This window comes from Lates calcarifer, linkage group LG11 (assembly GCF_001640805.2).
Source record: "Lates calcarifer isolate ASB-BC8 linkage group LG11, TLL_Latcal_v3, whole genome shotgun sequence".
Lineage (NCBI taxonomy): Eukaryota > Metazoa > Chordata > Actinopteri > Centropomidae > Lates > Lates calcarifer.
Window position 1 is genome coordinate 1,162,554 of NC_066843.1, and position 20,381 is coordinate 1,182,934.

Consider the following 20,381-nt stretch of genomic DNA (forward strand, 5'->3'; position numbering starts at 1 on the left):
AAGTGCCAGTGTTTTAATAATGACTCTTAATCTGAAAAGAGCAGGAAGGAGACGAGGATCAGTGTGTTACACCTAAACTCACACACACGAGACATTAAAGAGCTTTTATCATTCAACACCAATAACCTGCAGTCACTTCCTGTCTGGACTGAAGCTGCAGAGGGTGGAAGTGCTTTTATTTTGAAAAACAAACAGCCTTCATTAAAGTGATGTACTCGTATCAAAGTAAAGTCCAGGTCGACAGGTCGGAGGAGGTTCTTCTGACTTCATCTGTAACTCGGTGATGATGAAGGCAGCTCCAGACGCTGATGTTCCCCACAGCACATGAACGCAGCGTCGCACACACTCAGCCGCCTCCTCCTCCTCCTCCTCCTCCTCCTCCTCCTGCTCCATCAGTTGGATTTGGGGAGTCTGTAGACGCCTGCTGAGACCATCAGCTGATGCTCCCTGACCTTCCTCTGCAGGAAGGCCTCCAGCTCGTTGACAGTCCATCTCCGTGACGACGGGTCCCGTGGCGACGAACATCCGGAGCATGGAGTGGATCCGGTCCAGAGTCATGCTGTCCAGGTTGGTCAGCATGGCCTGGATGTAGGCCCAGAACAGCTGCACACACACAGACCGAGTGTTAATGTGTCGTCATTTTTCATCTGTATGTGTATGTGTGTGTGTGTGTGTGTGTGTGTGTGTGTGTGTGTGTGTGTGTGTGTGTGTGTGTGTGAGCACCTGCAGCTTCTCCTCCCTCTGCTCAGACTGGGTGGTGGTGTTGGAGTCTCTCTCCTCGTCGCTGTCGATCAGCATCACGCCTCTCTCCATCTTCTCTTTGGACGAACCCGTCTCCACCACGTAGTAGCGCCCCCCCGCCTCCTCCCTCAGCACGCCGTGCTGCTGCCACAGAGCCAGCTTCCTGTGCACCAGCTCCTTCGGGGCGCCGAGCTTCACGCTCAGCTCGTCCAGCGTCCAGGAACCTGACGGAGGACAAACAGCTGCACGTTAACTCCCTCTGTCCTGAGGTTCAGGAGAACAGCGCTCGCTCTGACCGTACTTTTCTCCTGGAAGTGCAGGATGATGGCGGCGTGGATGGGAGTCACGGTGAGGTTGGTGAGGGTGCGATCCTCCAGCTCCACGTCCAGAGTGACGGAGCCCAGGTGAGGCTTCCAGCTCAGCGTCCTCATGGCCTGAAACAAACCAGCACACTGATGTTACAGAGCTGAGATCCTGGGCTGAGCTCCACGCTGCTGAGCGCCGTACGTCACCTTGAGTTTCTCGTAGCGATGTGTGTACGCCTCCATCGCCTGACAGATGAGCGGAGGCAGCTCCAGCTTCTCCTCCTTCAGCGGGGGCCAGAACTCGGAGGACAGGATGATGGCGGACAGGGACAGCGGCGGCTGCTCCTCCTCGCTCAGCCTCGACTCCTCCTCGCGGATGTTGCTGTTGATCCTGCGAGAGTCGGCCATGTCCTGGACACGAGACGGGAGAGAGGGAGGTGAGAGAGACGAGGAGGGACGAGCCAGACGTCTGTCCTCTGTGTACTCACCTTCAGCATGACCTCACAGTAATGCATGTGAGACTCCCCGAACCTGAGCTTCAGCAGCTCCACGTTACGAATCTCCCTGAAGCACACAAAGCATCATATGTAAGTTTCAGACTGGGAAACATCGTCCACGTCATGGTCTGAGTCGCAGCTCGCAGTGGAGACGGCAGCTGTACCTGGCCGTGTTGTAGTTGAGCTGGTGCAGCAGCCTGTCGGCCAGCACGGCTCTGTACTCGTCTATGAAGATGTCCTTGCTGCCGTAGATGCTGACCAGGAGGCTGATGATGTCTGACGAGCGGCGCTTTGAGCCCATTTTATCTGACAGACGACAAGAAGAGACACGTTAAGACTCAGCTGGGTTTAACGCCACCGACACGTGATGCGTTCACTGACCTGGCACGGCGTCGGTGGGGTCCGGAGTCCAGTCCTCGGGGTCGTTGCCTTCTTCGTCGCTGTCCTGCATCTCCAGAGTGACGGGGTCTCCTCTGGACAGCTCCGAGGCCAAGTCAGTGCAGCCCTCTGCGTCTCCGGTTAGACCGGCTACGATCTGCCTCACCGTGTCCTCCCGGGTCCTTAAACGCACCACACAAACAAAAATCACATGTTTGAGTTTAGCTTTTTTTTATATCTCTGCTCTTTGTGTTAATACAGTTTGTCACCAGCTGACAACAACTCTTCATATGAAACCAAACCATTTCTTCTTGTGTTGAAATAATACTTCCTGACTCACCTGAGGTATTTGCGGATTGGTTGGCAGGCCACCTGCAGGATGACCATGGATGGGTCGAGCTCTCTGAGGGCTTTGATGGCCGAGATGTAAACGGTGAGGATGTCTGATGTGTGAACGCCTGAGGACACAGAGGAAACATTAACCTCAGCTGCAGGAACCGTCGGATTCACCTGGCGATCAGTTCAAACAGTAACGAACCCGGGTGCAGGAGGCGACTCTCAAAGGCAGATTTTAACGAGGTGAGGAGCTGCTGTCTCTGGTTGGTTCGCTCCAGACAAAACTTCAGGTCCTCAATGGCAGCTTTGGATTCTGGGAAATCTGAGAGACAGGAAATAAACTCAAATTTAGAATAATAGAAGTGAAAAACCATTTCTACAAACTACAGTTTACTGATCTCAGATCAGCCTTTGACAGTTTCATCTCCTCCTTTAGCCTAGCTTAGCACAGAGACTTGAAGTAGGTGGGAACTGCTGCATTAAAAAGCAGTTGTGTCTTCATCTGTGATCAGGAGAAACAAACAGAGGAGTAAAGTCTGACCTCTGATGATGCTGAACAGCTCTTCGATCCTCATGTTGACGTAGATCCTGCAGAAGAACTGGTGCATGTGACACCTCCACTGCTTCAGGACCGAGCTGCCGGCCTGGACGCCGGGAGCCCCGGGAGCAGGAACCGGACCGCCTGAGTCCGCCTCGCTCGCAAACACTTTGCTGAGCCAGCCCAGCACCAGCTCCAGCCACTGCTCACACACACACACACACACACATGGAAAATAAGCAGCAGCTCATGAAGTTCATGTTAAATCTCCACTGATGATGAGGTCTTACCTCCTGGAACTCGAGCAGGAAGGAGCATTCGTACTCGCCCCTGCAGTGCTGCTCCATTCGCTGTTCGATGAGCTTGTGGAGGATGGAGGTGACGGCCTCGGAGCTGACCCACTCCAGCAGCTGCAATTTGGAACTACAACCACATCAAAAATCAATCAACCTTTCGTCTTTATTTGAGTTCTGACAGAAGCTAAGAGTTGAAACTGAATTCTCCTTCCTGCCCCTCACACTCACAGGATGTGGCTGAGCTCCTGTAGCTGCTCCAGCGCCTCCTGGCACCAGCACTGCTGGGTCAGGACCCCGCAGCCCGGACAGACCGCTCCCTCCGGACCCTCAGGGGCCTCGGCCCCGTCCTCGGCCTCCCCCTCCTGGTTCATGTAGACGGAGAAAGTCCTGCTGTAAAACTCCAGCACCCGCTCCTGGAGAACAGGGGAGGGGGAGAAGAGGAGGAGGGCCCTGATGATGGTGAAGGCCCGCTCCTGGAGGCCCCTGGGCCCCGGGCCGCAGAGACCGCCTCGGCCCTCGTCCTGCCACGTCCCCAACCGCTCCAGACCACCTGCGAGGAGGAATAGGGGTTAGGGTTAAAACCAGAGATCTGCTCTGACCTCATCCTGTCAGCCTATTTTCTCCACCCACAGAGGAAAGGTTCCAGACGGTCCAGCAGCGTCCGAAAGGCGGTGAGGAGAATCCAGGCCCGGTCTCTCTCCTCCAGCTCGTTCTCTGGCTGCTTGAGTCCAGACCAGAACTCGGGAACCACAGAGGAGGACAGACGCATCTGCAGAGTCTCCAGCAGCCAGCTGCCCAGCAGCCGGCCCAGACCCTGATCACACAGCAGGGCCAGGGAGTCCGAGAGGCCCTGCTCCGTCACCGGGCAGCCGGGGGACACCTGGAATCAACCGAGACAGATTAAAGATCTGTTCTGTTACTGCACACCCTGTCTAAACATGGACTCAGTCTCTTGGTCTCGGGCAAAGGTTTCACCAGAGCAGCTTATTGTTAAAACCCTTCCTTTGTCAAATTATTTTATTATTAATTATGACAGTTAACAACGTTAAGACACAAGTAAACAGTCAGTAGAGATAGTAGCAGGCAAATAAGCGAACGATTCCAATGCCGAATTTATCCGAACAACCCTATTAATGAATAAATGACACTAAATCATATCTAACTGGAGATAAACCGCTGCCACGAGCAAAAAAACATTATATCACGAGATATTTGAATGGAGTCTGGCTGCCTCCGTTCACTCCCATGTTGGCTCGTGGGTCATTTGGCTCCACGAGACCGGTGATAAACCCCACTCACCAAAGCTGCAGTGACAGTTTCCCAAGCCTCAGCGACCCCGGGTCCAGATCCGGATCCAGAAATATCTACTGAGTCCGATTCCATCACAGTTTCCTCCATTTTCTCACTCTCTCTTCAGAAACAACGAACTAGCTAACGTAAGTACAACATTTAAGCTTCAGATCGTTCTGTCGCGTTATAACGTCGCACACGTCCGCGTACAAATACACATTATATCTGCGATTTGTTTTATTAATGTCTAAAAATATTTCTCATATCACCCCTCTGTTATGAATTTGAAATAACGTTTGCGAGTCGCGGGTTTACTTCTTCTTCGTCGTCTTCTTCTTCTTCTTCGTCGTCTTCTTCTTCTACTAATGAGTTCGGCAAGTGTAGCTCAGACGCTCCCTCCTCAGTCAGCTCTGGTGTTCAGTTTTATTTTGAAAGTTCACAGGAAGTGTTCATGCTGCGACTTCCTGTGAGAGCTGAGCTACACTTTGCCCGAAACATAGAAGAAGAAGGAGAGAAAGACGAGTAAAGGTTTTGAATCTTTCAGTCAACACAATCAAATGAAGTTTTTGTCTGTATTAACAGTTTTCTGTTTGTAGATATTAAAATAATACGTGTATATTTGTAATGATGAATATTTCTGCCCTCTGGTGGCAGCAGTGAGTAATTACAACTTTACTGTTCAGTGCAAAGTTAGCTATATTAAGTGTAGTATCATTTCCGGTTTAAGTATTCCAAAATAAAAGTTTTATATTAGCTGTAGTTACTCGTTGTGACCACCAGCAATGTATATCAGCCGTAAGATAAGAATCCCGCCCCCTGAAAGTTTTTTAGAATACGGCTTGTGTTACGCTTTTTGTCATTAAAGTGGATATTTTTTTATATTTCTATTGTAATTGTAACAGAGCGAGTAAACATGTAAGTACAGATTGTTGTATTATGGGTTGTTTATAGTCTTGTAGTTGTTGCTAGGCTAACGAGTGTTTTCAAGTCTGTCTGTAGTGAGTTTTTCAGTTAATCAGCCTTTAAAGTGTTCGGTTAGTTCAGTTTCAGGAATTTCTGAAGGTTGTTGTGATATTTTCTGCTTTGAGAAAATAAATAAATTAATGACAACTGAAAACGAGTTCAGTGTCTCGTTATCTTGACAGTAGAAATGAAGCGGGGAGGAAAACCGTTAATTAGCCAAGAATTACCGCTGACACAGATGATAAGCTATGAAAAAGGATCGCAGGTTACTATCTTACATCTAACATTTTTCACGTTTTTTCATTTAAATGGACAATATTTTAATTAATTCCTCTTAATAATTGTTATCAAATGTACAGTTATTTCAAGACGTCGGTGCAGTTTCACGCCGCGGCCACTGGAGGGCAGTAAACACTGTCAAGGTAGATAAAACGGCATAGTGACACTTCCGGTTAAGTTACTCACAAATAAAACAGTCAAAGTGGGCGTAGGTGTAAATACACGCCCTGACTACAGGAATAGGAATGTAACGCTGACAGAGGAGGTAACGGGACTCACTGTGTGGTGTGGTTATATGAGTTTTTTCTCTTTTTTTTAACGCGTTAACTCGGGTTAACGTCACTTCCAGCCGGGACCCCACAGCTCCAGCAGCGGCTCTCACAGTAACATCATCATGGCAGCGGAGTGCGAGTGAGTTTGCTGACAACATGTCTGAATTCTCCCCCTCACACCTTCAGACATCTCATGACACTTGTGTATTTTATCTCCAGTTCAGTCGGTTAAAAGCGTCGGTGTGTGTGTTCTGGGTAAAGGTCTGCTGGAGCTAACCAGCAGCACAGTGTGTGAGCTAACATGCTAACGTTAGCTCAGCCTGTGTTTGTGTTTAAACAGTTAAAAACAGCTCAGAGATCAGTTTAACAGCTGAGTCTTGTCCTCCGCAGCGTGCTGTCTGAGATCGAGGTGCTGCAGTCGATCTACCTGGATGACCTGCAGGTGAACAGGAGAGAGGACGGGTGAGAACAGCTAGCTGTCACCTCAGCATGTTGCTCTGTTAGCTTTGGCTCAGAGTTCACATTATTCAGTGGTGACGGCGCAGGACACATCATCACACTGTACCTCAGGATGTTAAGACAGACTCTCACACTGTGAGAGCTGCTGAGCACAAAGTGTGAGCTTATAATATCCAGATGTTAGATGATGATGTCTGCTCCAGTGTTGTCTCTGTTTGTGAGGACTGCTGTTGAAGTGCTCTGTGTTTTCTGTCCTGCAGGTGCTGGGAGGTGAGCCTGGTCCTGTACCCGTCCACAGCCGAGGACTCAGTGTCCCAGTTTGTCCGACTCACCCTGACTTTGACCCTCGATCAGCAGGTAGCTCTGTTATGTCATCGTTCACTGCACCTGTGCAGGCTGAGGTGAAGCCCACGTGTCTGAGTCGGCGTCTCTCTCCTCTTTGTTTCTGCAGTATCCCTCGTCCTCTCCAGCCATCTCCATTCACAACCCTCGGGGTCTGTCTGATGACAAGCTGAGCAGGTGATGAACTGAAGCTGTCGACCGATCAGACTCTGATTCATCAATATTTCTGACTCCTCATGTGTAACGTCTTTCTCTTAGTGTCCAGAAGTGTCTTCAGTTGGAGGCTCAGTCCTGTCTGGGTTCACCAGTCCTCTATCAGCTCATTGAGGTTGTTATGTATCCAGTGTTTTTTCTGGTTATTTTGGAGAAGCTGATTATCAGTCGTCTTGTTATTTAACTCTCCTGACGATCTGTTTTATTTTAACTGTCCTCCGTCTTTTTTCTTCCTCAGAAAGCAAAAGAAATCTTGACTGAGAGTAATATTCCTCATGGAAACTGTGTCATTTGCCTCTATGGATTTAAGGTGCGTCGGCGGCGTCTCAGTGTTTTCAGTGTTTTCTGTCTCATGATGGAGATTTATTTTTTCTCCTCTCACTGTCTGTCCCCCAGAAGCTCTCAAAGCTTCAGTGTATTTTCTTTCTAATAATTCAATAGTTCAGCTTTGTTTTTGTTTGGTTGTAAAGTTATTTAAAAGCTTTAAAAAAGCTTTATTTGTTCAGCACATTTCACTGTGGTTTAGAGGTTAATAGTTGCTTCAAACCGTCAGCAGTTATTTCCAGAAATGTTCCTCATCAGCCTCTGTTCAAACTGTGAATAAACCCAGTCGTGTTGCTGTGTCTTCAGGAGGGAGAGACGTTCACTAAGACCAGCTGCTACCACTATTTCCACTCCCACTGCCTCGGCCGCTACGTCAGCCACTCTGAGAGGGAGCTCCGCCAGAGGGAGAAGGAGTTAGAGGAGGACAAGACCAGAGAGAGAGCAGACTATCAGGTCCAGTATCAGCAGCTGCACTGACAGTGAATCATGTGATCATCAAGTCCTGATGACTGACTGTGAGTGGTTCAACAGGAGCTGACTGTGGTGTGTCCGGTGTGTAGAGAGCCTCTGCAGTACGACGTCCATCAGCTTCTGTCGTCTCCTGCTCCTCAGCTGCCTGAGGTAAAACAAACTCCTCCTGCTCTTCACTAACCAACCTCACCACAGCTTCACTGACTCTCTGTTTGTCTCTCAGCTGGATGAAGCAGCCATTGGCTCCGATTTCCAGCAGAAATGGTGCAAACTGCAGAAGCTTCTGGACAGACAGAGGTCTAAAGGAGGGATCATCGACCCGGAGGTGGAATCAAATCGTTTCCTCATCCACATCAACGAGGTGAAGCAGATTTACAGAGGCTGTAACACAGGCCTCCTCCTCTGACACACTCAGATCAGATTCAGGTCTGCATGACTGGAGCTGAGGCCACATCCAACCATGACACTAACTTCATAACCACTCATTGTCAGTTTGTTGTTATATATTAGTGAAGCTGCAAAATCAGAGCAAAAAACTCTTTTTATTTCAGTTATACATCATATCACCTCTTACTGACTCTGAGGCAGAAAAACTGCTTTAATGTTCCAAGAAACTGGAGCAGAGTCCGTGTCTTTGATTATCGGATTAAGATCCTTCAGGACTGGTTTTCTTTCTCACCCAGTAAAGAGCTGAATCAGCAGCTCAGTTAGGCCTCAGGTTTATACCAAATCAGTGTGGTCAAGATGTTACATCTAAGAAGTGATACTGAAATTTAAACATATCAACTGTGTGGGAAACACTGGAAGCACAGAGAAAGGACTGGGAGATATTTGTTAGCTTAGCATTAAAACGCAGGTGTAAACTGCTCGTTTAGCTCCATCAGAGGCTGAAAAGACAAACCTGTACTCGACCCTGAAGCTGCTTTATTAACACCTGATGTTGTGTAAAACATTGACAGTGATGCCAACTCCCACAGGCTCCATCTGTTGCTGAAAATGGAAATCTGGATGCAGATCTCTCCCCCGGCCCTCCGCTGCCCTCTGCCTCTAACGTCCCCTCTGATGGACCTGGTGTCAGAGCGGATCAGTTCAGACCTGGACTGTCCCACTGCAGAGGGGGTCAGGGCCAGAGGCGTCAGAACCAGGTGAGGGAGCCGAGGAGAGGAGGTCCGGTCCAGACCTCAGCACGGGAGAGCTGCCCCCGTCACAGAGCAGCTGGACAAACTGGCTCTGTCCTCGGACTGCAGCCGAAGGACCGATCAGAGCCCCGGCTCAGGGTAACCGCAGCCATCAGGGGCGAGTAAACGCTGAGTCATGTCAGCCGAAGACGAGCAGGGAGGTCTGCACAGAGCAACGGGAGACGCAGGTTTCTCCAGACAGGTCCACCTGCGTACAAGTCCGCTTTGGATCCTGAATCCCTAAGAGACGCTGCAGAGTCTGCAGGAGGACGTGGTCACCGTGGAAGGAGAAGGGGCCCTCACCGGTCTGTCCCTCACAGCGGGGGTCCTGGTCCTGGACGGTACCACTGGGACGGCCGAGCTTCGAGAAGCAGGGGAGGGGCCAATAACCTGTACGGCAGAGGAGGAGGGCCCCACCGGGGTCACGGCAGGGGCTTCCAACAGAAGGTGGTGGAGACAGAGAGGGAGAGGGAGGAGGTGCTATGACAAAGGGCAACAGGAGGGCCAATGAACAAATGTATGTGTGCCTCCATTATCAGTTTGCATAGATTAAAGCTCTGCAGCAGAAACGACATGCACTGCAGTATCCTATCCTCCTGTCCGCCCCTCCCCTGGGCTCTGATACGCCCTCTCATGCACACTAATATCAGACGCCAGTGGTTGTTGTTTTTTGTTGTGATGCAATTTGACTTGAGAGAACCACAAATTAAATTTTCTCTGGATGTCAGTGTGTCTGTCTTTAATGTAAGGTTCACTTCAGCTGCAGCCGCTGACACTGTTTCACCCTCAATATATCACACTTTGAAATGTATTTAAGTCCAGTTTACTTCACTACATCAACAGAGATCTTCAATAGAGAACATGCAAGGTGGGCCTAATATTAATATTAATGTTAAGATTTGCTGATAATGTTTACAGCATTGAATACATTTTTACATACAGAACATTTATTTATAGAGGGGAATATTCTACAGTGTGTTTTTGCTACTGGTAATTATCATCTTGGAGAAGGATGATGAGTTAAAATATAGGTTTAAATCATTTTTTTCAGTCAAATACCCACAAACTAATAATACATTTCTACACAATGAATAGAAAGTATACCGCATATTTATTCATTTTTATCCATAAAATGTAAATTATCTTTCACTGTACGGGACAGAAAGTTGAGCATCTTCTATTTAAAATGAAGATAAAACTAAATTTTAAACCATATACTGTATTTATTCAGCGAGTGTAAAACGTCGTGCCGCTAAGACTCATGGGAATTGTAGTCGTTGGACGTTGAAGGAGGAGCTTCGAGGCGGAACCTACGTCTCACCGACGCCATCTTGGCAGTTTGTTGTCGAGGACCAGCCCCTCTGAATAATCTGCGCAGGGTCGCAGAGGCGTGTGGTTGTTTTTGAAACCGCGGAGAGGGGATGACTGGCGGGAGCGATTTCCACAAAAACTACAACAGCAACAAGGACTCGGAGTGTAGGATGGATGTAGACATGGATTCGAGTCACATTGAAAGTGAGCGGGGAGAGCTGGACAGTAGTATCCCGGCTGCGTGCTCCTCTAACGGCAGTGGCGGGGAAGAGGACGAGGCGGAGGCCGTTGGTCGTGGGAGACAAGCCGGGGGCTCTAGTAGTCAGCACACCCCGGACGGAGGAGTGCTCGGCAGCGGCAGGGAGCAGGAGGTGTCGGTCGAGATCGGGGAGACGTATTTATGCCAAAGAGCCGACAAGACATGGCGTGAGTGAAACCACTGTTCTGTCTGTTAAACCCAGCACCAGTGAGCGGTCAGTTACTGGCGCTGACGCGCTCTCTTTTGTTTTGGGAGGGACTTCACACCAAAGTCCATTTAAATTTAGAGGTGAGAAGTCTCATCATAAATGTGTTTGGCAGTAAGACGTAATCAAACTATTTTTAAATCTTAGTTAATGGTCATTGGAAGTTTCTGGAGCATTCGGCATAGATGACTTAACCATAACTGGAAACAACGTGAGAGCTACTTCTTAAAGTTGATATTTCACTGGAGTAAACGGGATGAAGTTGCAGATGGATGGATTATGGGATTGCCGAATTGAAGAATGGTTCAATTCATATTAATTCACATGGCAGTAGGCGAAATAACAGCACGCTTGTTTGCTAATCAAGTAAGGCAGCATTTAAATCCCAAGAAATCTGAATGAAATTTGGCAAAAACAGCTTTGCCTGACAAAACTCATTAACTGATGGATTTTGCTTCTTTTACAGATACAGCAGAGGTTATTCAGTCCAGACTGAATGAGCAGGAGGGCAGGGAGGAGTTCTATGTTCACTATGTAGGATGTGAGTATCATGATACACGCAATTAAACCTTTACTTACACATCCTCTACCTTCATTTTGCAACTAAAATTTACCTGTACCTCACTCCCTGCTCCACAATGACCTTCATCCCCTGTTCTCTGGCATGCAGTCAACAGGCGCCTGGATGAGTGGGTGGGTAAAGCCCGTCTGGCTCTGACCAAGACAGTGAAGGATGCAGTGAGGAAGAGCACAGAGATCGGAGGTGTTGGAGATTTGGGTGACCAGCCTGAAAGGAAGATCACCCGCAACCAGAAGCGCAAACACGACGAGATCAACCATGTTCAGAAGGTCGAGACGCTGTCTGTTTGTGCTGTTTGTGGTGATGTTTCTGTATTAGACAGTCGGTGGGATCTAATGTATTTTCTTTTTGCAGACATATGCAGAGATGGATCCAACAACAGCTGCACTGGAGAAGGAGCACGAGGCGGTACGTTGGGAGCGTGTGTTTCTCTTAAAGATTACATACTTAAATAAAAACTCCTCATTGGACCGTCCTGCCTCTCTCTCTCCGACAGATCACCAAAGTGAAATATGTGGATAAGATCCAGATTGGAAACTTTGAGATTGATGCCTGGTACTTCTCACCGTTTCCAGAGGATTATGGAAAGCAGCCCAAGCTGTGGATCTGCGAGTACTGCCTTAAATACATGAAGTTTGAGAAGACCTTCAGACATCACCTGGTCAGTCCAGCACTTTACTTCAGTTTCTATTAAAGGGAAGTCTGTGCTCCTCTTACATTTATGGCTCTTTTCCTGTGAGTCATGTAACCATCAGTACAGTTAGAACCAGGGAACAATTGATGGTGATATTTTTACATCCTTTGTGCCCCCAATGCAAAAAGTTTGACCTACGACCTTTGTGTCTGCAGTCCCATTGTCAGTGGAAGCAGCCTCCAGGTAAAGAAATCTACAGAAGGAGCAACATCTCAGTGTTTGAGGTGGATGGGCGCGACCACAAGGTGAGTCTACTTTAACTTTAAGATGCAAAATAATATGGATTCATCTGTTTTCCTTTATAAGTGGAAACAAAACTGACCTGCACTGATTCTGTTGGACACTATTTGTGATGTACTGATTTACTGTCTGTGTTTGCAGATCTACTGTCAGAATCTTTGTTTACTAGCAAAACTATTTCTCGACCACAAGACGCTGTACTTTGACGTGGAGCCATTTATCTTCTACATCCTCACTGAAGTCAACAAACAGGGAGCACACATAGTTGGCTATTTCTCGAAAGTAAGTCTCATCACTGAGGCCTGTAAAGTGTGGAGTTTAGTAATGTTTGAATTGAACAGGAGACATAACGACTGTTGGACTAATCTGTTGCTTGTGTGTTTGTTTTTCAGGAGAAAGAGTCACCAGATGGGAATAATGTGGCGTGTATTCTCACACTGCCACCTTACCAACGCAGAGGCTACGGAAAGTTTCTCATCGCTTTCAGTAAGTGAACATGACAGGATATAACATGTTTATCAGAGCTTCAGCTAAAGTTACCAACGACTACACTTTAATCTTTTTTAATGACAACTGCTAAAAGATCAGTGGAACACAGACAGCAGTGGGACGTGTTAGTTATCGTTTCACTTTTGCAGTATAATGTGTATTTTTGCTGCTGTGTGTGTTTAGGTTATGAGCTGTCTAAGCTGGAGAGTACAGTTGGCTCTCCAGAGAAACCTCTGTCTGATCTGGGGAAGCTGAGCTACAGAAGCTACTGGTCCTGGGTCCTGTTAGAGATCCTGAGGGACTTCAGAGGAACCCTGTCCATCAAAGACCTCAGGTAGACACACACTCTTTGACATCATCATCAGTTGATCTCACTAAGAGCCCAGATTCTGATGCTCATGTCCCACCGTCCTCCAGCCAGATGACCAGCATCACGCAGAGCGACATCATCAGCACGCTGCAGTCGCTCAACATGGTGAAGTACTGGAAAGGTCAACATGTTATCTGTGTCACGCCCAAACTGGTGGAGGAGCATCTGAAGAGTGCCCAGTATAAGAAACCTCCAATCACAGGCAAGACATTATATTGACCTCTTTCTTTTCTTCCTTTATTTCTAAACCTAACCCCAGTTGTTCAAAAATCAGCAGTGTGTTCTTCCCTCTGTGTTTCATGTTTTACCCTCCACTGCTGGTTGATTGTATCATGTTTTTCTTTCCTCTGGTGTCTCACTCATGGAGTGTCCTGTCTCTTTCACAGTGGACACTATGTGTTTGAAGTGGGCGCCCCCCAAAAATAAACAGGCCAAGTTGTCCAAGAAGTAGGAGGCCGAGCCAGCGAAGTTTGCCCATCAGTCAGCATATCATCTGCCAACTTCCCATTTTCTCCTCAACTGGCTAAAACCCTGCTGTTATAAAAACCCGCTGTATATAATTATTAGTAGCATCTGTCAGTATTTTCTTAAAATATATATATATAAAAAACAGACATGTCTCCTGGTTTCTTTTTTCCTGAGTACCAACTGGTTTAAAAAACTATGATAGGGAGTGTTTATTGATGATTAAATAATACACAAGAGCTAAACCTGTGTACAACTGTAAACTGATTCAGTTTCATGAAAGTTTGAACTTTTCACTTGGGGCCAGTCAGAGGTACTGTGGAGTGTGGCAGAACTTTGGCTTTTATATCTTCCTGCGTTTGTGCTGATTTGAAGTCAGCAGTCCCTCATCCAATCTAACTGATTGAGCCGAGACGTCGTCCACGATCGCAGAGACATGGTCCATGATCGGAGAGACATTGTTGAGGATGAGGGAGACGTTGTCCGTGACTCGTGGTGACTTGGTCCCCAATAAGTTGGCATCCCTGGCGTTCATTGAAATGTTGTTCATGATCACAGCAAGACATTGTCCATGATCGCAGACACATATCATATGTCTGTTTGTTGACGCCTTACTATACTATGACATTTTTTGACCATTTTTAATGTCTAGGTATAATATGAAAAATTTTGACCATTTTTCACACCTTACTATACTATGACATTTTTTGACCATTTTTCACACCTTACTATACTATGACATTTTTTGACCGATTTTGACACCTTACTATACTATGACATTTTTTGACCATTTTTCACACCTTACTATACTATGACATTTTTTGACCGTTGTTGACACCTTATTATACTATGACATTTTTTGACCGTTTTTGATGCCTTATTATACTATGACATTTTTTGACCATTTTTGACGCCTTACTATACTATGACATTTTTTGACCGTTTTTGACACCTTACTATACTATGACATTTTTTGACCATTTTTGACGCCTTACTATACTATGACATTTTTTGACCGTTTTTGACGCCTTACTATATTATGACATTTTTTGACCATTTTTAATGTCTAGGTATAATATGAAAAATTTTGACCATTTTTGACACCTTACTATACTATGACATTTTTTGACCATTTTTCACACCTTACTATACTATGACATTTTTTGACCATTTTTTGACCATTTTTGACACCTTACTATACTATGACATTTTTTGACGGTTTTTGATGCCATACTATACTATGACATTTTTTGACCATTTTTCACACCTTACTATACTATGACATTTTTTGACCGTTTTTGACACCTTACTATACTATGACATTTTTTGACCATTTTTCACACCTTACTATACTATGACATTTTTTGACCATTTTTAATGTCTAGGTATAATATGAAAAATTTTGACAAATTTTCACACCTTACTATACTATGACATTTTTTGATCGTTTTTTGACAGCTTACTATACTATGACATTTTTTGACCATTTTTCACACCTTACTATACTATGACATTTTTTGACCATTTTTTGACCGTTTTTGACACCTTACTATACTATGACATTTTTTGACCATTTTTCACACCTTACTATACTATGACATTTTTTGATCGTTTTTCACACCTTACTATACTATGACATTTTTTGATCGTTTTTTGACCGTTTTTGATGCCTTACTATACTATGACATTTTTTGACCATTTTTCACACCTTACTATACTATGACAATTTTTGACCATTTTTGACGCCTTACTATACTATGATATTTTTTGACCATTTTTGACGCCTTACTATACTATGACATTTTTTGACCATTTTTAATGTCTAGGTATAATATGAAAAATTTTGACCATTTTTCACACCTTACTATACTATGACATTTTTTGACCATTTTTCACACCCTACTATACTATGACATTTTTTGACCATTTTTGACACTTTACTATACTATGACATTTTTTGACCGTTTTTGACGCCTTATTATACTATTATACTTCTTGACCATTTTTGACATTTTTTGACCATTTTTGGCACTTAAACTACAAAACTTTTTGACTGTTTCTGATGCTTTAGTATGAGAGGCAGCTAAAGACAACGGAATTTGTTTTCCACAATCACACACATATTCACACCTCTACGCAGTTTTTGTGCGCTAGGTTAGATTTTGTGTTTGTCATTTAATTTAGGTATTTTGCTATTTCAAATATTAGTTCTCAAATCCAGTCTTGCATAATTTATTCATATTGTTTACAATCTTTGTATGTTGTTATATATTTTCTTGCTTTTTATCTTATTTATATCATGCCTTTTTGTATTTTGTTGCTTCAACGCTGAATTTTTCTGCTGTGGGACTGATAAAGGATTATTTTATTCAAATAAAAAACCTGAAAACACTGAATATTTTGATGGTCTGTTTAATATTGCATGAGAATGAATATTTTTAGCCTGAGACCACATGTAGCTAGAGGTTAGGGTTAGGGTTACCACTTTTGGCCACTTGCAGCCAGAGGTAGGGTTAGGGTTAGGGTTATGGTTTTTAGCCTCTTGCAGCCAGAGCTAAGGTTAGGTTTAGGGTTACAGCTTTTAGGCACCTGCAGCCAGATATTATGGTTAGGGTTACTTGTAACCAGAGGTTAGGGTTAGGGTTATGGCTTTTAGCCACTTGCAGCCAGAGCTAGGGTTAGGGTTAGGGTTACAGCTTTTAGCCACTTGCAGCCAGAGCTAGGGTTAGGGTTAGAGTTACAGCTTTTAGGCACCTGCAGCCAGATGTTAGGGTTAGGGTTAGGGTTACTTATAGCCAGAGGTTAGGGTTAGGGTTACGGTTTTTAGCCAATTGCAGCCAGAGCTAGGGTTAGGGTTAGGGTTACAGCTTTTAGGCACCTGCAGCCAGAGCTAGGGTTAGGGTTAGGGTTACAGCTTTTAGCCACTTGCAGCCAGAGCTAGGGTTAGGGTTAGGGTTACAGCTTTTAACCACTTGCAGCCAGAGCTAGGGTTAGGGTTAGGGTTACAGCTTTTAGGTACCTGCAGCCAAATGTTAGGGTTAGGGTTACTTATAACCAGAGGTTAGGGTTAGGGTTACGGTTTTTAGCCAATTGCAGCCAGAGCTAGGGTTAGGGTTAGGGTTACAGCTTTTAGGCACCTGCAGCCAGAGCTAGGGTTAGGGTTAGGGTTACAGCTTTTAACCACTTGCAGCCAGAGCTAGGGTTAGGGTTAGGGTTACAGCTTTTAACCACTTGCAGCCAGAGCTAGGGTTAGGGTTAGGGTTACAGCTTTTAACCACTTGCAGCCAGAGCTAGGGTTAGGGTTAGGGTTACAGCTTTTAGGTACCTGCAGCCAAATGTTAGGGTTAGGGTTACTTATAGCCAGAGGTTAGGGTTAGGGTTACGGTTTTTAGCCAATTGCAGCCAGAGCTAGGGTTAGGGTTAGGGTTACAGCTTTTAGGCACCTGCAGCCAGAGCTAGGGTTAGGGTTAGGGTTACAGCTTTTAACCACTTGCAGCCAGAGCTAGGGTTAGGGTTAGGGTTACAGCTTTTAGGTACCTGCAGCCAAATGTTAGGGTTAGGGTTACTTATAACCAGAGGTTAGGGTTAGGGTTACGGTTTTTAGCCAATTGCAGCCAGAGCTAGGGTTAGGGTTAGGGTTACAGCTTTTAGGCACCTGCAGCCAGAGCTAGGGTTAGGGTTAGGGTTACAGCTTTTAGCCACTTGCAGCCAGAGCTAGGGTTAGGGTTAGGGTTACAGCTTTTAACCACTTGCAGCCAGAGCTAGGGTTAGGGTTAGGGTTACAGCTTTTAGGTACCTGCAGCCAAATGTTAGGGTTAGGGTTACTTATAACCAGAGGTTAGGGTTAGGGTTACGGTTTTTAGCCAATTGCAGCCAGAGCTAGGGTTAGGGTTAGGGTTACAGCTTTTAGGTACCTGCAGCCAGATGTTAGGGTTAGGGTTAGGATTACTTGTAACCAGAGGTTAGGGTTAGGGTTATGGCTTTTAACCACTTGAAGCCAGAGCTAGGGTTAGGGTTAGGGTTAGGGTTACAGCTTTTAGGCACCTGCAGCCAGATGTTAGGGTTAGGGTTACTTATAGCCAGATGTTAGGGTTAGGGTTACGGTTTTTAGCCAATTGCAGCCAGATCTAGGGTTAGGGTTAGGGTTACTTATAGCCAGATGTTAGGGTTAGGGTTACAGCTTTTAGGCACCTGCAGCCAGATGTTAGGGTTAGGGTTACTTGTAACTAGAGGTTAGGGTTACGGCTTTTAGCCAAAGATGAGTTAATAACCTCAATTATACATTTGAATTGCAAGCTGCAAATAGAGAATAGTTGACATTTGTGCATTACAAAATCATTTCGCAATATTATTTCTAAGATAAAGAAACTCAACTCAAAGGTTAAAAGGTTAAAAGTTTATTGATTCTGTTCTTAAAAACATTTAACAAACCACAGCAAAGATATTGACAGATGTTTGACCACTTGGAGACAACTGTTATATTCTCTCACCCCACATTTAATGTAGTGAGGAGCACATGTGAAGATAGGCTTATTAAGTCTTACATCTTTAAGAAAATTTAACTATTTTTGTTGAACTCTCCCAGTGATGTGGTCTCCTCCTCCTCCTGCAGAGACAGAAGTCCTGAAATTCAAAAAGGATAAAAAAATTTCATATTATAGCTAGATGTCAAAAAATTGTCAAAAAATGTCATAGTATAATAAGGCGTCAAAAACTGTCAAAGAATGTCATAGTATAGTAAGGCGTCAAAAATGGTCGAAAATTGTCATAGTATAGTAAGGCATCAAAAATGGTTAAAAAATGTCATAGTATAATAAGGTGTCAAAAACGGTCAAAAAATGTCATAGTATAGTAAGGCGTCAAAGAATGTCATAGTATAGTAAGGCGTCAAAAATGGTCAAAAAATGTCATAGTATAGTAAGGCGTCAAAAATTGTCAAAGAATGTCATAGTATAGTAAGGTGTCAAAAATGGTTAAAAATTTTCATATTATAGCTAGACATCAAAAATGGTCAAAAAATGTCATAGTATAGTAAGTTGTCAAAAATGGTCAAAAAATGTCATAGTATATAGTAAGTTGTCAAAAATGGTCAAAAAATGTCATAGTATATAGTAAGGCGTCAAAAATGGTCAAAAAATGTCATAGTATAGTAAGGCATCAAAAATGCTCAAAAAATGTCATAGTATAGTAAGGCGTCAAAAATGGTCAAAAAATGTCATAGTATAGTAAGGCATCAAAAACGGTCAAAAAATGGTCAAAAAATGTCATAGTATAGTAAGGTGTGAAAAATTGTCAAAAAATGTCATAGTATAGTAAGGTGTCAAAACTGGTTAAAAATTTTCATATTATAGCTAGACATCAAAAATGGTCAAAAAATGTCATAGTATAGTATGGCGTCAAAAATTGTCATAGTATAGTAAGGCGTCAAAAATTGTCAAAGAATGTCATAGTATAGTAAGGTGTGAAAAATTGTCAAAAAATGTCATAGTATAGTAAGGTGTCAAAAATGGTTAAAAATTTTCATATTATAGCTAGACATCAAAAATGGTCAAAAAATGTCATAGTATAGTAAGGCGTCAAAAATTGTCATAGTATAGTAAGGCGTCAAAAATTGTCAAAAAATGTCAGTATAGTAAGGCGTCAAAAATGGTCAAAAAATGTCATAGTATAGTAAGGCATCAAAAACGGTCAAGAAATGGTCAAAAAATGTCATAGTATAGTAAGGTGTCAAAAATGGTTAAAAATTTTCATATTATAGTAAGGCATCAAAAACGGTCAAAAAATGGTCAAAAAATGTCATAGTATAGTAAGGTGTCAAAAACGGTCAAAAAATGTCATAGTATAGTAAGGCATCAAAAATGGTCAAAAAATGTCATAGTATAGTAAGGGGTCAAAAATGGTTAAAAATTTTCATATTATAGCTAGACATCAAAAATGGTCAAAAAATGTCATAGTATAGTAAGGTGTCAAAAACGGTCAAAAAATGTCATAGTATAGTAAGGCGTCAAAAATTGTCAAAGAATGTCATAGTATAGTAAGGCGTCAAAAATGGTCAAAAAATGTCATAGTATAGTAAGGTGTGAAAAATTGTCAAAAAATGTCATAGTATAGTAAGGTGTCAAAAATGGTTAAAAATTTTCATATTATAGCTAGACATCAAAAATGGTCAAAAAATGTCATAGTATAGTAAGGCGTCAAAAATTGTCAAAGAATGTCATAGTATAGTAAGGTGTCAAAAATGGTCAAAAAATGTCATAGTATAGTAAGGTGTCAAAAACGGTCAAAAAATGTCATAGTATAGTAAGGTGTCAAAAATGGTTAAAAATTTTCATATTATAGCTAGACATCAAAAATGGTCAAAAAATGTCATAGTATAGTATGGCATCAAAAATTGTCATAGTATAGTAAGGCATCAAAAACGGTCAAAAAATGGTCAAAAAATGTCATAGTATAGTAAGGTGTCAAAAATGGTTAAAAATTTTCATATTATAGCTAGACATCAAAAACGGTCAAAAAATGTCATAGTATAGTAAGGCGTCAAAAATTGTCAAAGAATGTCATAGTATAGTAAGGCGTCAAAAATGGTCAAAAAATGTCATAGTATAGTAAGGTGTGAAAAATTGTCAAAAAATGTCATAGTATAGTAAGGTGTCAAAAATGGTTAAAAATTTTCATATTATAGCTAGACATCAAAAATGGTCAAAAAATGTCATAGTATAGTATGGCGTCAAAAATTGTCATAGTATAGTAAGGCGTCAAAAATTGTCAAAGAATGTCATAGTATAGTAAGGTGTCAAAAATGGTCAAAAAATGTCATAGTATAGTAAGGTGTCAAAAATGGTTAAAAATTTTCATATTATAGCTAGACATCAAAAATGGTCAAAAA

At 43.7% G+C, this 20,381-nt stretch overlaps 3 protein-coding genes and 2 long non-coding RNA genes across 22 annotated transcripts in view; 3 read left to right on the forward strand and 2 right to left on the reverse strand.

Annotated features, from left to right (window-relative positions):
* Positions 1-155: 155 nt before the first annotated feature.
* anapc2 (anaphase promoting complex subunit 2) lies at positions 156-4,761 on the reverse strand. The gene is given in 15 exon segments (XM_018668660.2): positions 156-485; positions 487-603; positions 724-965; positions 1,043-1,175; positions 1,254-1,457; positions 1,535-1,610; positions 1,708-1,849; positions 1,925-2,103; positions 2,262-2,379; positions 2,460-2,579; positions 2,799-2,997; positions 3,086-3,218; positions 3,320-3,641; positions 3,722-3,971; positions 4,391-4,761. Coding segments are annotated over 15 exon segments (2,427 nt in total). The 5' UTR covers positions 4,490-4,761; the 3' UTR covers positions 156-392.
* Positions 4,762-5,791: 1,030 nt separating this feature from the next.
* rnf25 (ring finger protein 25) lies at positions 5,792-9,609 on the forward strand. The gene is given in 12 exon segments (XM_051073793.1): positions 5,792-6,034; positions 6,286-6,357; positions 6,615-6,711; positions 6,806-6,873; positions 6,955-7,024; positions 7,148-7,219; positions 7,540-7,686; positions 7,765-7,854; positions 7,928-8,065; positions 8,682-8,873; positions 8,875-8,981; positions 9,032-9,609. Coding segments are annotated over 12 exon segments (1,407 nt in total). The 5' UTR covers positions 5,792-6,017; the 3' UTR covers positions 9,369-9,609.
* Positions 9,610-10,214: 605 nt separating this feature from the next.
* Positions 10,215-13,642, forward strand: kat8 (K(lysine) acetyltransferase 8). Its single transcript, XM_018668673.2, has 11 exons — positions 10,215-10,619; positions 11,124-11,198; positions 11,328-11,506; positions 11,592-11,645; positions 11,734-11,898; positions 12,087-12,176; positions 12,313-12,453; positions 12,564-12,657; positions 12,844-12,994; positions 13,078-13,232; positions 13,417-13,642. Exons 1-11 carry the CDS (start codon positions 10,304-10,306, stop codon positions 13,479-13,481), a joined length of 1,485 nt encoding a protein of 494 aa, XP_018524189.1. The 5' UTR covers positions 10,215-10,303; the 3' UTR covers positions 13,482-13,642.
* A 703-nt stretch (positions 13,643-14,345) lies between these two features.
* LOC127143019 (uncharacterized) lies at positions 14,346-15,883 on the reverse strand. 4 transcript variants are annotated; one of them, XR_007814170.1, is made up of 4 exons: positions 15,117-15,883; positions 14,992-15,078; positions 14,763-14,838; positions 14,346-14,599 (listed from the first exon to the last, which is right to left on the reverse strand). It is a non-coding gene; the product is annotated as an uncharacterized LOC127143019 (long non-coding RNA). The 4 variants fall into 4 exon arrangements; XR_007814171.1 differs by having other exon boundaries at positions 14,763-14,800; positions 14,992-15,883; XR_007814168.1 differs by having other exon boundaries at positions 14,992-15,883.
* Positions 15,884-17,905: 2,022 nt separating this feature from the next.
* LOC127143029 (uncharacterized) overlaps positions 17,906-20,381 on the forward strand; it is a 6,347-nt gene continuing 3,871 nt past the window's right edge. Inside the window, exons 1-4 of one of the 15 annotated variants that reach the window (XR_007814178.1) lie at positions 17,906-18,455; positions 18,775-18,954; positions 19,258-19,800; positions 20,030-20,235. This is a non-coding gene — a long non-coding RNA (uncharacterized LOC127143029). The other 14 variants (XR_007814187.1, XR_007814191.1, XR_007814186.1 and 11 more) reach the window with 14 other exon arrangements.